Source organism: Petromyzon marinus, chromosome 44 (genome assembly GCF_048934315.1).
Source record: "Petromyzon marinus isolate PM22_M1 ecotype Great Lakes invasive population chromosome 44, UKy_Petmar_22M1.pri1.0, whole genome shotgun sequence".
Classification (NCBI taxonomy): Eukaryota; Metazoa; Chordata; class Hyperoartia; order Petromyzontiformes; family Petromyzontidae; genus Petromyzon; species Petromyzon marinus.
In genome coordinates, this window is record NC_133710.1 from 3,832,182 (window position 1) to 3,845,587 (window position 13,406).

Genomic DNA, 13,406 nt, shown 5'->3' on the forward strand with positions numbered 1-13,406 from the left:
ACGCGTCGTTCAAACCCGCCACCCCCGACGACACAGCCAATTAGTAAGGTTTGTCACGTAAAACAGAACGTGCCCAATTCGTTACTCACGCAGCACTAACCGGTGTGTTGGACAGCAAAGCTGCAACGTTTACTATCTAAGTGCGACGTTTCGCCAGCAATTACGCTGGTCGCGAAGGCCGTACGTGGTACACTCACATTGGCATCGTTCGCGCCGCGGATGTTGACCGTGACGCGGGCTCTATTTTGGGCACGGCTCCGTCTCTGCGTGACTCATCCGTGGTGCGTAAAAAAAAAACCCTAATTACGGCAACAACAACAACAACAACAACAAGAGAGAAGCCTATTAACACGGCCGCTCAGCGACACGAGAGGCGTTGGGGGTGCTTTTTTTTTGGGGGGGGGGGGGTTAGACTCTCGGCCCGGCGGTTTGACGGGCGCCGTCAAACAGTTGACTCCTGCACATGGACACGTGTTAAATCGCTTTACGATCCCGGCGATGGCCGTAAAAAGGTCGGACCATGAACGTCAGACTGGGATCCGAGGTTTAAGCCACCCGCATTTATGTTTCATTCGTTGCTCTGTCCGGCGTTGGCTGTAGGAGGCGCGGTCGTCGAAACGGAGGGGTGTAGGGGGTCTCGGTATCAAACCGAATCATCCTGCAGCAAGCTCAAGCTCACTGACACACACACACAAAGACAAAGTCCCCCGTATAGCCTTCACCGACTTTCAACCGACCAGTGTAGCCTTTAACAGACTGTTAGGGCAAGTGCTGTTAGCGAGCACAGATGAAGACCGGCAAGGCACACGAGGGGATGGGTGGCCAGCATCACGCCCGGCCGCCTTTGTATCCCCAGTGCTGATGTTTACACCCCGCACCAGGTACCCATTTAAGGCTGAGCCAATCAAGAGGAAAGCCCAGGACCGGTTCAAATATTCACCACTGTTGTTGCTTGTGAGTGGAAATTGGACTCGGGTCACCGGGTTCATTGTGCAGTGCGCTAACCATTGTGCCACCGCTCCCTGCTTACACACAATCCGCTCACCCTTACAATCATTGCCGGTACCCCCCCCCCCCCCCCCCACCGAGCCCCACATCGTGTACGGCGTAGAAATGAGGGCCTCCCCTCGCCGTGCATGCCTTACTTGACCATACTTCACCAAGCTGGTCAGTGCGGGTTGGTGGATGCGGTGGGGGTTGGCGTTGGGGCGTAGCAAGAGTACAGTACAATAGTTGACTTTGCGGTACCTGCGTGCCCTCCGTGCTGCCGACCACTACATAGCCCTGGCAGCAGCCTATACTACCACTGCTGCTATGCACGCTGGTCGCTCATTCAAGCGCTCTCCGGGCTCAACGCTCGCTTCATATTTTCTAGGTCCACGCAGGGACGAATTGGTCGCTCGCAGGCACGCAGGGAATCCCGTGCAGAGAGCCTCCACCCGCCGCCCCGCCGGCACCGCTCCGTCAGGCGCTCCGTGATGCCCGGAACGATTCCTCCTCATCGCGTGGCGATGCCCAAGCGAGGTTGCCCAACCTCTGGGCGCATGTTGAGTGGTCGGAGCCTCTCTCTGTGGGGGGGGGGGGGGGGGGGGGACATGGGAATGGCTAAAGTCGTGATGGATCTCAGTCCTCAGTCCATGTCTCCGTGTCTCTCCCCCGTGCCTGTGTTTCTTTCTCCGTCAATGAATATGAACAATCTGTAAACCCTGCGTTGCCGCCGTGCAGTGTCCGCTCGCTGTCGCAGAGAGAGGACAATTTAGAGGTGCGAGGATTAACCACGGACGAGCGGTGCAGAGCTGGTGTCAATAAATGTAAAACAAAACTTTGGGTCATGACTTGCTTTGTGTTTTATTGTCAAGGGAGCGCAGGTCAATTCATGACTTGATTTGTGCCGTTTTCTTGTTGTCTGACCCCAGGGCACATATGCCCCGCCCACTTCGTTGTGCCGCAGGGAGCGCTTGTGCCACGCCCATTTTTGAAACCTTTACAAACGGTTGCCTTCGGTGGCTTTCCCTCTCTTTCCTCCTGAAGACGATGGCTTGTGTTGTTATCGAAACGTCGTGGTTTTTAATTTTTTTATTTTTCATTTTTTATTTAATTTTGATTACCGAAAGAACCAGCATAAGTCAACATTATAGACTGCCAGTACGCTCACTAAGGTTAAGAACCAGGCTACAGTCTACATTATAGACTGCCAGTACGCTCACTAAGGTTAAGAACCAGGCTACAGTCTACATTATAGACTGCCAGTACGCTCACTCAGTTTAATAACCATTGCTACAGTCCACATTATACACTGCCAGTACACTCACTCTGATTTAGAACCAGGCTACAGTCTACATTAGTGTTTTTTGTTTATTATTTTAATTTTATAATTTATATTTGTATAAACTTTATTTTTATTATTATTTTTCGATCTGCGTGACTTTACCGAAAGAACCAAAGAATATGAGGTCCTTTTGAAATTCATGTAAGTATTCATGTAAGTACGTAGTCGACCGTGCTAATCGGAGGTGTGGGGTGTTAAGGTGTTCTCAGCCAATCGATGAGCGTTTACACGTGGGAGGAAATAGCAGCGCCCGGAGAAAATCTACGCATGCGAGGGGGAAACACTCCATCCCAGAGTTTTTCCTTGCAAGGCCCACGGGCCTCGAGTGCGGCCCTTGACGTGCGGCCCACCGACAACACACAAATGGTGACAACAACCCCCATCATCATCATCGTCGTGCTGCTGTCAAACCCCCAATGGTTTCAAATGTGTGGCGGCCCTCACACTGATGATGTCTCATCAGTGAAAGTGCCTCCCTACCACCCCCCCAAAAAAAAATTGGTGAAAAACACTGCTCTATCCCATACAGACAGAACAGGCTGGAGCCCCGCACATTGTCGTACTGCTGAAGTCTCGCAACGTCCGTGCGCGGCCCACCAACCCCGGGCGGGGAGGAGCGGCGGCGGTGCGCGTTCTACGCACCGCATGTACTTGTCCCATGCCAGGTCGGCCAGGTATCGGCGCGAGGACGAGGAGGGGGTCGCGTTGGCGCGAGGGGTCGGCGGGGGGGCGGGCGTCCTGGGGTTGTAGCGGCCCGGACCGACGGGGTTCTGATCCGGGAAGCGAACGCGGTGAGGGGGTTGGCGGACAGAGAATTTCGTCAATGTACGCTAATCGATCTCAGCATCACATCACACAAAAAGCAATGATTTAGCGACCACAACTTTCTCTCCAGGGCGCAGAATCTGATGGTGCCCTAAGTGGGTTTTTGCCTGCGCCACGCCTGGCTTCAGGGAGGGCAAGGCACCTGGCTGCCCATGAAGAGGCGGTCCGAGCGGGGGTTGAACCGCGCCGAGCTGCTGAGGAAGGGAGGGCGGGAGGCGCTCCGCACTTCGCGCGCCTCCAGGTTCACGGCGTAGGTGCCAGGCCCGGGCCAGCTCTGCGGGTCTCGCGAGGGAGGGCACGCACACAGGGGAGGCCTGAAACCAGGAGGACTCAAGACCGAAACCAGGAGGACTTCTTCACAATTTGGGCGAATCGCCTGATGAAGCTGGTTGTAATCACGGGCGATATGTCGTACTCGAATTGTAAATGTATGTATGTTTGGACTTATTTCGCACCGTACGTAGCCAACCGTGCTAATCAGAGGTGCGATGTTGTGGGTTTACTCTCCAACACACCGATGTGCCGAACTAGGATCTGATTGGCGCATTTCATTTTACGTGACAAACCTTACTGATTGGCTGTGCCGTGTCGTGGAGGGTTTAACGACACATCGATATATTTACGCAATCTAACCCCCTAAAGAGTTATTCATTATTATGGATAATATTGTTTGGCGAAAGCCTACGTGTTAAACAGACAGGGTAGCTCAGAACTCAGTTGTGGTGGCCCTGAAGGCCACTGCTAGCACATTTCTTGGGGGCACAATGGGGAAAACGTCTTGAGCTGGCGGCTCCTCACTCCTTCCGTCGGATACTCCCACATTCACACAGCCACGCCCATATCCACATAGCCACGCCCATGTTCATATAGCCATGCCTACATACACATAGCCACGCCCACATTCACACAACCACGCCCACACGATTGCTAGCCCTGCCACACGCAGCGAGCGGTCTCCCTATTGGGGCTCTTCGTGATGTCGGCTCCGCCTACTATTCGGGTAGCCCCGCCTACTAATTAGTTGGCTCCACCCTCTTCCCGAATCGTGGATTGAACTACCGAGGCCAGATCATTTATCTGAAAAACGTGGGGGACAAAATCCAAAGTGTTCGATAAATCTTTTGACACGAGGGGGCACACTTTATCAAATCGGAACTGCCCTGGCCAATGCAGGAGGTTCGATAGCTCTGTAGTGAGGACTGTAGCCGGTGATGCAACAAGCTGGGCTGTTACCCAGATGGGTTACCTAAGAGCCCAGTCTACGGAAAACAGAGCTGCAGTCCAATCCGAGCAGAAGCGAGGCCTGTTTGATCCAACACTGAAACTCTTCCAATGCCTATAACTGGTCACAGGGGACCTGTTTGGCCACATTTTAATAAAAAAATGAACTGCACTGGCAGTAGTTTGCAAACAAATATGGACGCCACCTTTGTCATTCATACTGCTTTATAGCAAAAACAAAATATATAATAGGCTGTTCTGAAAAAAGAAAATGGTATGTAACAATAGGCTGTCCTGTCTGCAATTTGTCCATCTTTCTGTATATCCATCTCTATGTCCTGCCTTCCAACTGTCTTTGCATGTCTCTCCGTCCATACATCTATTTGTACGTCCATTCGTTTGTCCGCATCCCTCCATCCGTTCATTCATCAGTTTATCACCAGTCTATCTGTCTGTCTTTGCTTCAATCTGTCTGTACATCCGTTTGTCGGTCAGTCCCTCCATCTGTGTGTGTTTCCAGCCATCAGTCCATCTGTCCGTCCTTCCATATCTCCTTCATTCTGTTTGTCCATTTGTCTTTGCATTTGACTGCCTGTTTGTGCATCCATTCATTCGTCCATCCATCCGTCCAAATGTTTGACAACACATTCGCTTGCCCACGCTTTCACCCACTGCTCCATCAATCGCTCTGCCGGTTCCTTGGGAGGTCCAACGGTGCCGATACGGCATGGCCGATGAACGTTCCGGTCGTGCAGCGGGGTCGTTGGGCGCGACGTGCGACGTTACGCTCCACGTGCCGGCGGAAGCTTCTCTCGCGGAACAACGCGCGGCGCAACCCAACGACGGCGTCGCGTGTGCGCAGATCGTGGTGGGGCCCGGTTACCGGCTCCCGGCGGCAGTGGGCCGGCGCGTCCAGGCACAGGCGCAGGCCGGGCTGCGCGTTGGGGCCGGGCTCCGGGGCGAAGCGGCCGTTCCTCGTCCTGGCGGCCAGCGCCTCGGCCATGGATGGCTGGGGGCAGCCGCGGGGGCCCGGCCACAGCGACTCCTGAGATTGATGGAGAGGAGAGGGGAACGCGGCAGGGAGGGGGGGGGGGGCGGGAGGAGTTGTGAGCAGGGAGAGGGGGAACGTGGGGAACGAGGGGACCCACGGAGGGAAGGATTTTTGGAAGCGTGCTGGGAGTGGAGAATACGAATGGCACCGATGCGTGTGGCGTGAGGCTCTGCTCGGGGAGTTGAGGCCAGTGGCTGACGGTGCAAGCCATTGGCAATAATGCACTCCCAATGGTGACGACGACGATGATGATGATGGTGCATTAAAATGACGGATAATTCCTGGACTTGCATCACACACCATCTGACACTTTTCAAAAAATGGCGCCCCGCAGTGGCAGCTGTCCCCCATTCGGCACAAGTTGACGCAGCGCCTGGCCTGCAAGCGGGCATCAGTCTGCCATCGGGGTGGGGCGATTATTGTCGCTCTGTGTGACATCCCGATTGGGTAAAAAGCGGGGTCGTTTCTCCAAAGTGCAGAATCGGGTGACCACTGGACGTCTGTGAAAAAGAGCTTGAAAACTCATCGGATTCCTCCAGCATGAATCAATATTCTGATTCTCAGGCGAACCTTTACCATCCACTGTAAGCGAAGCCGACGGCGCTTCGTGCCACTTCACTGTCACCACAAAACCGCAGCATTAACCAGGGCGGCCCGAACGGAATCGAACTGCGAACCTCCGCTGCAAACGAGAAACAGAGCTGCCGCTGGGGTGCCACGTCGCCGGCGGCTTCAGCGGACGACCGAGCGCATCCCCCCCCCCCCCCCCGTGGCTCTCACCGGTGCCACGAGCCACCCGGTGCGCAGGGGGTCCGTGCGTCGGCCCGTGAAGAGGTCGTACGGACCGCGCGCGCTCACGACACGCGCGGCCAACTCGTCCGTGAAGCTCCTGTGCTCATGGGTCCCCGGGCCCAATCCGCTGCCCTGCGCGTTCACACAAAGACAAAGATCCCCCCCGTGTAGCCTTTGACAGGCTGTTGGGGCAAGTGGCCAGCAGCGCCTATGAAGGCCGGCACGTCACACGGCGGCGGGGGGGGGGGGGTGGCCAGCACTACCCCCGGCCGCCATTGTCTCCCCAGTGGCGATGTTTACTCATCGCACCAGGTACTCATTTTAGGCGGAGTCGACCTAAGGGAGGCCCAGGACCGGTTCAGGTAATCGTCACCCGTTTTGGCCGTAGCGCAGCGTAGCGCTAACCGCAGCACCACCGCTCCCCCCAACACAAACAAATCCCCAAAGATCTCCGGTATAGCCTTAACAGACAACACACACATACACAAATTAGAGACGTCGAATTGTCTTTAAATAAAAGTACGGGGGCGTTGGGAGGGCGCGCGGCGGTCGAGATGGACGCCGGAACGGCAGCGGAGATGGAGCGATGAGACCGGTTCCCGCTTTGCAGGAGACGCGTGGATTTACCGTCGCATCTCAGAACTCGTGAGAGACAGGCGGCGACTTGGGGAGCGGGGGGGGGGGGAAACGCCTTCATCCAGCGGTGGATAGCTCACGGCTGATGTTGACGGTGGGGCGATAACAACGCGGCACGCAGCGATAGACAGGGGGCCCATGGGGCCCACGTGACCCCACGCACCGTTTCGGGGGTGCTGCGGTTGACGGAGCTGCTCAACTCCATGGGGCCGCGCGAGGCCGGATGGTGGGCCCACGCCGCTCCCGGCCTCTCCGGCCGCACGTAGGAGCCCGGACCAGGAGTCGAACTCTGCGGGATTTTTTTAACCACACGGTTAGCGTCGCCGCGATCGCACGGCTACGCGTTGCGATCGTCGATTTTGTATTTTTTTCTCTCTCTTTTGGCGCAGCCGCAGCCGAAACTGCGATTCCCCATCTCATCTCCTGGCGTTCAGTCGTTGGCAAAGGAAAGGAGGAAGAAGACCTTTAGCCTGGACTTGCAAATACTTACACAGACACTGTAGTCTTGCATAGAGATCCATAAATTGTATAGAGACCCGTAGTATATATATATGAAAATGACTTTCAACCTTCGTAGTTTGAACCGACGAAGGTGGTGGTAGGGTTTTTTTTTAAGTATTTTATTTTCTCAATGCCACGCGGTGTCCCGACAGGTGACATGCGACGAGGGAGACGCGTAACGAGTTGCGATGTAAGCAGCAAGCAGCTGTTGTGACGATAAACAAAGCCACGCTGGAATTCACGACGGGAGTCACCGCTGGCACGGTCATCACATCACGGCGTGTGAGCGGTCGACGGGCTCGCAACGTTATTTACTGCGTCAGCATAACCGCTGCCGTGGACCGCTCCACCTTCGCAAAACTTCGTTCACGTATGAATTCAAGTTGTTTCCTGCCGAACGAGCCTGATGATTGGTAAACAAGACCAACGTGACGCAGAGTGTTGGATTAAAATTAAGGTGCTCTATCCTCAACTTGAATCGGAGCTCTCAGCGTCACGTGGCACACGCGCATACACAAGGTCAACACCATCGCAAGGTCTCCTTCGCGTAAAAAAAAAAAAACGGCCCACGGAAGTGGATACCACAGAGCTACCTCTGAAATTCCTGCAAAGTGAACCTCTGTTTTACAAAGTAGGGAGCAGCACTTTACCACTCATCTTTCCCACCGAGAGTAATGGTCGTCGCATGAGAGTGTAGCCAATATTTGTAATTCTCTAAATTTTTATTTTGCCAAAGTGCAGATTAAAATTCAACGTTACGGGTTTGTTTTTGCGTGTGTGGTCATTGGTGGCTGTGCTGAGACCATCAACTCGCTACATCTGAGGACCAGCTTTAATCAGAGGCGGCTGCCACTTGGATTCAAACTCAGGGTCTCGGTGGTGCAAGCTCAGCGCTCTGCCCTCTTAGGCCCACCACCTACTCCACAACATCAACGTTAATAAAAAGACGCCAGGACACGATCTTCCTTTAGAGTCACACCAAAGTTGCGTGTGCGTACTATGAGTGGAGCGCCGGGCGGATAAAGCGCAGCGAGTTGGCACAGTGGTGGGTGGGGGGTACAGCTGGTGCATGTGCCAGCCATCTCGGTCAGTGAACCCATGGCACCTGCTGCGTCTGTTCCGTGACCTCCTATCAGCGGTGACTTCAACATTTCACGTGGCCTCAAATCGCACCTAGCATTGCACAAGCGCCGTGGTGACATCACCACCACTGAGTGGTGAACGGTGGTTGTTGTTGGTTGTCTCATCGGTTAGGGTTATTATTTTTGGTTATTGTTGTTATTGTGAGGCTGTCGAACTTCGGTAGGGATTCGCTCACCTTGCCGATGTTTAAGAAGCGCTCTTCCAGCGTGTCGCACACCCCCCTCCGACTCGATGGTCTCTCCCGCTCCAGGTCAATGAAGTCCTTTGTGTCATAGATCCCAGGGCCTAGCCTACTTTTCTGAGGGGGGGCGGGGGGCAGGGTAGTGGAGGAATATAGGGGGTGGAGTAGACGAGAAGTTGGAGAGAACAGAGCGAGTCTGTGCGTGGCTGCTTGTGAAAGTGGCAGCAACAACGCCCCGGGGCAACCAGGGAACATTCACCGAGGAGTCTCGGGGGCTCATTTTTCAGGTGGGACTTTCATCCGTCCACGAACCCCTCTGGACGAGTTACCTGGGTTCGCTCCTTCTCCCAGGCCTCGCGGTGCCTGAAGTGAGGTGTCCGAGCCGACCGGGATAGCTCCACCTCGCGTGCCCAGCCCGGCCCGCTAGCCCGGCGAGAAACGGCCCGCACGCCGAATCCTCCGGAGCACTCGGGGTTGTAGCGCCCGGGACCCAGGGCCCTGATCTAGATGAGTTGGGGGGATGTGTCAAGCCAGAGTCGTTTGCCTTCGCCGTCGTCGTCATCATCATCAGCAGCAGCAGAAACAGCGGTAGCATCATTAGCGCCACCTCTGATTAGCACGGTGGGCTGCGTACGGTGCAAAAAAAAACGTTCAAGGCAGTACAAATATATACTCCGTGGCGATGGGAGCAGGGTGGCCACCTCTGCGATTGGCACGGAGAGTCTAGGAATTGGCATCTGCATTCGTGCGACGGCGATCGATTTGCACGGAGACCCGCGCTGTTGTGTCGAGCTTTTATCGCAGGAGATTGCAGAGCGTTGACAAGAGACCGAGTGCCGACGCGACAAACACGTCCGCGTTGTGGGGGGGGGGGGGGAGATGACGATCCGACGATGTTATGATTGGGTTGGTTCCCGCTGGAACCACATGAGCCCTGGGAATCCACTCTCTGCCACCGTCCACCTCCTCATCCTCCTCACCTGGTTGCTCATGGTCTGCGAGCAGTAGGGGGCCTCTGTGTAAGTGCCGAGTGGCTTCAGCTGTGGATGAATTCCAGAGACGTTGAACCTTGATCGGCGTTGGGCAGGAGCGAACAAGGGGGGGGGGGGTGTCGGTCGAGACGGACGGTGAATTAGAACGCGTGATACCTGCATTGGCAGTGGGTGCACAGGCATAACTAACGAAGTGCACACACACATCGTTTTCGATTCGTCTCCCTTCCTTGCGCACCCTACCACTGGAATAAACTTCCCCACTTTAATTAATTCCCCCTCCTTTCGTTCCTCTCTTGAAGTCTCACCTCGTCTCCATCGACCATTCTCTTCCTCTTCCTTCTCCTCGCCACGGCACTCCCTCCCGTCCCTCCCCTAGAGTCCTCTCGTGACCTCCACGTGTGCCCTCTGTTACGGTAACAAATTCCTGGGCCCTTGCACTGCCATATAAAATCACTCGACGTTTTTGTTACCGCTTTTAAACGATGCCATCGAGCGCATTGAGCCGAGACACTCTATAAAAATCAAATAAGATAAGATCGTGAACGTTGCCCTAACAATACAAATAACAATAACGATAAGCGACATTCCAGGAAATTGTATTCAGCAAATCCTGTGAATGGCAATCGATTCGAGTGTGACCATGCTTAGAGTCACACTGAGAGACACACAAAGTGGAAGTAGCGTATATGAGAGAACACAGGGCAGCTCACAAGGACATCGTTCACAACTGATACGAAATTTGGGAATGAGGCTTGGACCGGACGCGTCACGTCCAGAAGGGAGGATGGTGGACACAAATCACGGAGGGAGTGGCAGCCAAGGAACGGAACACGTCCCTGAGAAAACGTCCACCGTGAAGGAGATGGAGCAATGAACTCGGCTCGTGTGCCAGCGCTGGGTGGTTTGTTTGGTGTCGAGCACCTGGCCACGGAAAATCATGGAATGTCAGCACCTGGGCACATGCAAGGCGATACAAAATCAACGCCTGTGCATACACGCGTCTGAGGCGGGCGTCAGTGAGCGGATACAGTCGGAGACCGAGATATGGGTGACATTACATTCGTCCTCATCCCTGATACCTGTGAAACGAGACGTCAGTACCCGGACACAGGTGAGATTTAAATTGCGTCAGTACAGGAATAACAGGTGAGATTTAAGGATGTCACTACGTGGATACAGGTGAGGTTGGTACAGGTAAGATGACGCTACGGCAGCACCCAGATACAGGTGACATTTGAGGGCTTTCAGTACCTCGATCCAGATGAATTTAAGTGACATCAGCACCCGAAGGAAGTCAGTATCTGGATACTGGTGAGATGCGAGGGCATCGGCAACCCAGACGCAGGCGATATGAGGGCGATGTCAGTAACTGGAGAAAGGTGAACGAGTCGTCAGCATCCTGAACACAGATTCGAAAAACACCTCTGTACCTGGCCGTTGCAGAACCGAACGGGGCACCGTGAAACTCCACGCCGGGCATGGCTGCGGCTCTCCACGGGCTCTCGCCAGGGGTTTTACTGCCTCGGGAGAGCGCGAGAGTGCGGGCGGACTGCGCGATTTGTATTTGTTCTCGACTGCGTTTGTTTCCTCTGCGCAATTTTGCCGGCCGGTCGCTGGGCAACACGGAGCCAAAGAAATGCCGGGGGGGGGGGGTGGGGGGGGCATGCGGCAGTGGCCCAAGGCTGGCACGCGGCGGGGCTCAAGCGAAGGCGAGCGCACACTCTTTCGGCGATTGCAACAGCGGTAAACTACAAACTATTTGTTTTTGTTACCAGCTAAGGCCCCACTGAGCTACGTGCCTCTTTTTTTTTGTTCTTCCAGAAGGGACCTGGGCTATCGCAAATGATAGCTCAACAAAGTGGCTGACCGTGTGGAAATGTATAGCGGCCAAATACTGTAAACGCGTGATGTTGATTATAAATGTGGAGGTAAAAACCCGGAGGACTCGGAGAGAAATCCACGCGACCACAGGGAGAGAGAGACCACACACAGACTCCAAATAGAGAGGCGTCAGGGTGGGGATCGAACCCACTACTTTCTGCATACCAGGCGAGGTAGTTAACATCTCCTAGCCACCTTGGCAAGATGTTAACTCGCCACTGTGGCGAGTTACGTTATCGTGATCGGCCAAGATCTATCCACTGCTGGATGAATATCTTCCGTGGCCATCTCTCTCTTTCATGAATCCTGATGTCACAATCCACCCGGTACAAGCCTGCACGCCAGCTGGTTTATTATAAGGGGCGAGTTTTCTTTCGTGTTTTACCACAGTTGCTGAGCACAGGTCTAAAGGTCCCATCAACAAACAACGCTAATAAAAGCTGCCGAAGATGACTTACAACTTTTCATAAATTGCGCGAGGTTATTCTCACTATCATCGCGATACTCGCTTGGGAACAGAGACTGATGGAAGGGAATTCCCAAGTGGAGCAGTGCGTGGATGGAAGAAGCAGAGAGAGGTGATGTGACCTCCGGTGTGGTGGTTGAACACAGCGTGGAAGAGACGAGTCTGTCTGGTTGTGTCAGATGTGTTATAGCTCATGATACACTCCGTCATCGCATAATTGATGATGGCAAGCTGCTATTTTTGTTTTGTTTTACCAAGTAAGACCCACTGAGCTGTATAGCTCTTTTTCAGAAGCGACCTGGTTATCACAAATGATAGCTCAACGAAGTGGCTTATCATGCGGGAATGTATACCAGCCAAATACAGTGAGGGAAAAAAAGTATTTGATCCCCTGCTGATTTTGTACGTTTGCCCACTGACAAAGAAATGATCAGTCTATAATTTTAATGGTAGGTTTATTTGAACAGTGAGAGACAGGATAACAACAAGAAAATCCAGAAAAACGCATGTCAAAAATGTTATAAATTGATTTGCATTTTAATGAGGGAAATAAGTATTTGACCCCTCTGCAAAACATGACTTAGTACTTGGTGGCAAAACCCTTGCTGGCAATCACAGAGGTCAGACGTTTCTTGTAGTTGGCCACCAGGTTTGCACACATCTCAGGAGGGATTTTGTCCCACTCCTTTTTGCAGATCTTCTCCAAGTCATTAAGGTTTCGAGGCTGACGTTTGGCAACTCGAACCTTCAGCTCCCTCCACAGATTTTCTATGGGATTAAGGTCTGGAGACTGGCTGGCCACTCCAGGACCTTAATGTGCTTCTTCTTGAGCCACTCCTTTGTGCCTTGGCCGTGTGTTTTGGGTCATTGTCATGCTAGAATACCCATCCACGACTCATTTTCAATGCCCTGGCTGAGGGAAGGAGGTTCTCACCCAAGATTTGACGGTACATGGCCCCGTCCATCGTCCCTTTGATGCAGTGAAGTTGTCCTGTCCCCTTAGCAGAAAAACACCCCCAAAGAATGTTTCCACCTCCATGTTTGACGGTGGGGATGGTGTTCTTAAAGTCATAGGCAGCATTCCTCCTCCTCCAAACACGGCGAGTTGAGTTGATGCCAAAGAGCTCCATTTTGGTCTCATCTCACCACAACACTTTCACCCAGTTGTCCTCTGAATCATTCAGATGTTCATTGGCAAACTTCAGACGGGCAAGTATATGTGCTTTCTTGAGCAGGGGCACCTTGCGGGCACTGCAGGATTTCAGTCCTTCACGGCGTAGTGTGTTACCAATTGTATTCTTGGTGACTATGGTCCCAGCTGCCTTGAGATCATTGACAAGATCCTCCCGTGTAGTTCTGGGCTGATTCATCACCGTTCTCATGAT

At 53.7% G+C, this 13,406-nt stretch overlaps 1 protein-coding gene across 1 annotated transcript; it reads right to left on the reverse strand.

The window, feature by feature from the left end:
• Positions 1-1,079: 1,079 nt before the first annotated feature.
• On the reverse strand, positions 1,080-11,281 carry CIMAP2 (ciliary microtubule associated protein 2). The gene is made up of 10 exons (XM_032970675.2): positions 11,105-11,281; positions 9,660-9,747; positions 9,009-9,182; positions 8,674-8,796; positions 7,018-7,143; positions 6,207-6,350; positions 5,259-5,420; positions 3,297-3,428; positions 2,972-3,099; positions 1,080-1,568 (listed from the first exon to the last, which is right to left on the reverse strand). The coding sequence occupies exons 1-10, from the start codon at positions 11,152-11,154 to the stop codon at positions 1,499-1,501; spliced, it is 1,197 nt and encodes a 398-aa protein (XP_032826566.2). The 5' UTR covers positions 11,155-11,281; the 3' UTR covers positions 1,080-1,498.
• Positions 11,282-13,406: the final 2,125 nt, after the last annotated feature.

Coding starts and splice junctions, on each gene's coding strand:
- CIMAP2 (XM_032970675.2), bottom strand. CDS start 11,154: ATGCCCGGCGTGGAGTTTCACGGTGCCCCGTTCGGTTCTGCAACGGCC. Junction 8,797..9,008: donor GGGAGAAGGAGCGAACCCAG/GTAACTCGTCCA, acceptor GCCCCCCCTCAG/AAAAGTAGGCTAGGCCCTGG. Junction 1,569..2,971: donor GCATGGGACAAGTACATGCG/GTGCGTAGAACG, acceptor CCCCCCCCACAG/AGAGAGGCTCCGACCACTCA.